Source organism: Meleagris gallopavo, unplaced genomic scaffold, assembly GCF_000146605.3.
Source record: "Meleagris gallopavo isolate NT-WF06-2002-E0010 breed Aviagen turkey brand Nicholas breeding stock unplaced genomic scaffold, Turkey_5.1 ChrUn_random_7180001866998, whole genome shotgun sequence".
Taxonomy (NCBI): domain Eukaryota; kingdom Metazoa; phylum Chordata; class Aves; order Galliformes; family Phasianidae; genus Meleagris; species Meleagris gallopavo.
In genome coordinates this window covers 1-579 of record NW_011132130.1, presented here as the reverse complement: position 1 = coordinate 579, position 579 = coordinate 1, and the positions used below count along the sequence as shown (strand labels likewise).

General features: G+C 59.2%; 1 protein-coding gene across 1 annotated transcript; it reads left to right on the top strand.

The window, feature by feature from the left end:
* The first annotated feature begins 7 nt into the window (after positions 1 to 7).
* Positions 8 to 572, top strand: LOC104916055 (G2/M phase-specific E3 ubiquitin-protein ligase-like). The gene is made up of 2 exons (XM_010727024.2): positions 8 to 197; positions 289 to 572. Exons 1-2 carry the CDS (start codon positions 84 to 86, stop codon positions 550 to 552), a joined length of 378 nt encoding a protein of 125 aa, XP_010725326.1. The 5' UTR covers positions 8 to 83; the 3' UTR covers positions 553 to 572.
* Positions 573 to 579: the final 7 nt, after the last annotated feature.

Below are 579 nucleotides of genomic sequence, written 5' to 3'. Positions count from 1 at the left end.
TCTCACCTTGCCCATCCCTCCCATCTTCCCCCAGGTCCTTTTGCTGGGAGCACTGCCCACATCAGGCAGTGGAGGCAGCACCAATGCAGGACGCAACCTGCATCATCTGCATGGAACCCGTGGGTGACAGCAGGTCATACAGCACCATTGCGTGCCGAGCCTGCAAACAAGCCTGGTTCCACCGGGTCTGCATCCAGGTAGGAGCCCTCTCCTCACCCTGCGGGCACCGCAGGTGCTCAGCAGCAGCAGGCCCGGCTCACACTCACGTTTTTCATGTTTCTGCTGCAGGAACAGGCCTTGCACTCAGGGATTTATCGCTTCCAATGCCCCCTCTGCAGAGACTGGGTCGGGTTTATTCCAGATATGCTCCTCATGGGGATCCGCATCCCATTCAGGTTGGTGTCTTTCAGCCAGCTCTTGAGATGTGAGGGCACAAGAGCTGTGCCTGCCCAGGGGCTGCCCCGGCAGGCCTGGCCCTTTACAGCCATCAACATTGGGAAGCTGGAACTGGAGATAGGGTGGCGGGGGAGGGGTTCCATGGATGAGTTTTAGTCCGGGGCACCGGGTGCTCATCACATT

Excerpts from the sequence above, each read along its gene's own strand:
- LOC104916055 (XM_010727024.2), top strand. The coding sequence starts at position 84 with ATGCAGGACGCAACCTGCATCATCTGCATGGAACCCGTGGGTGACAGC. Across the intron at positions 198-288 it reads TCCACCGGGTCTGCATCCAG|GAACAGGCCTTGCACTCAGG; the intron begins GTAGGAGCCCTC and ends TTTCTGCTGCAG.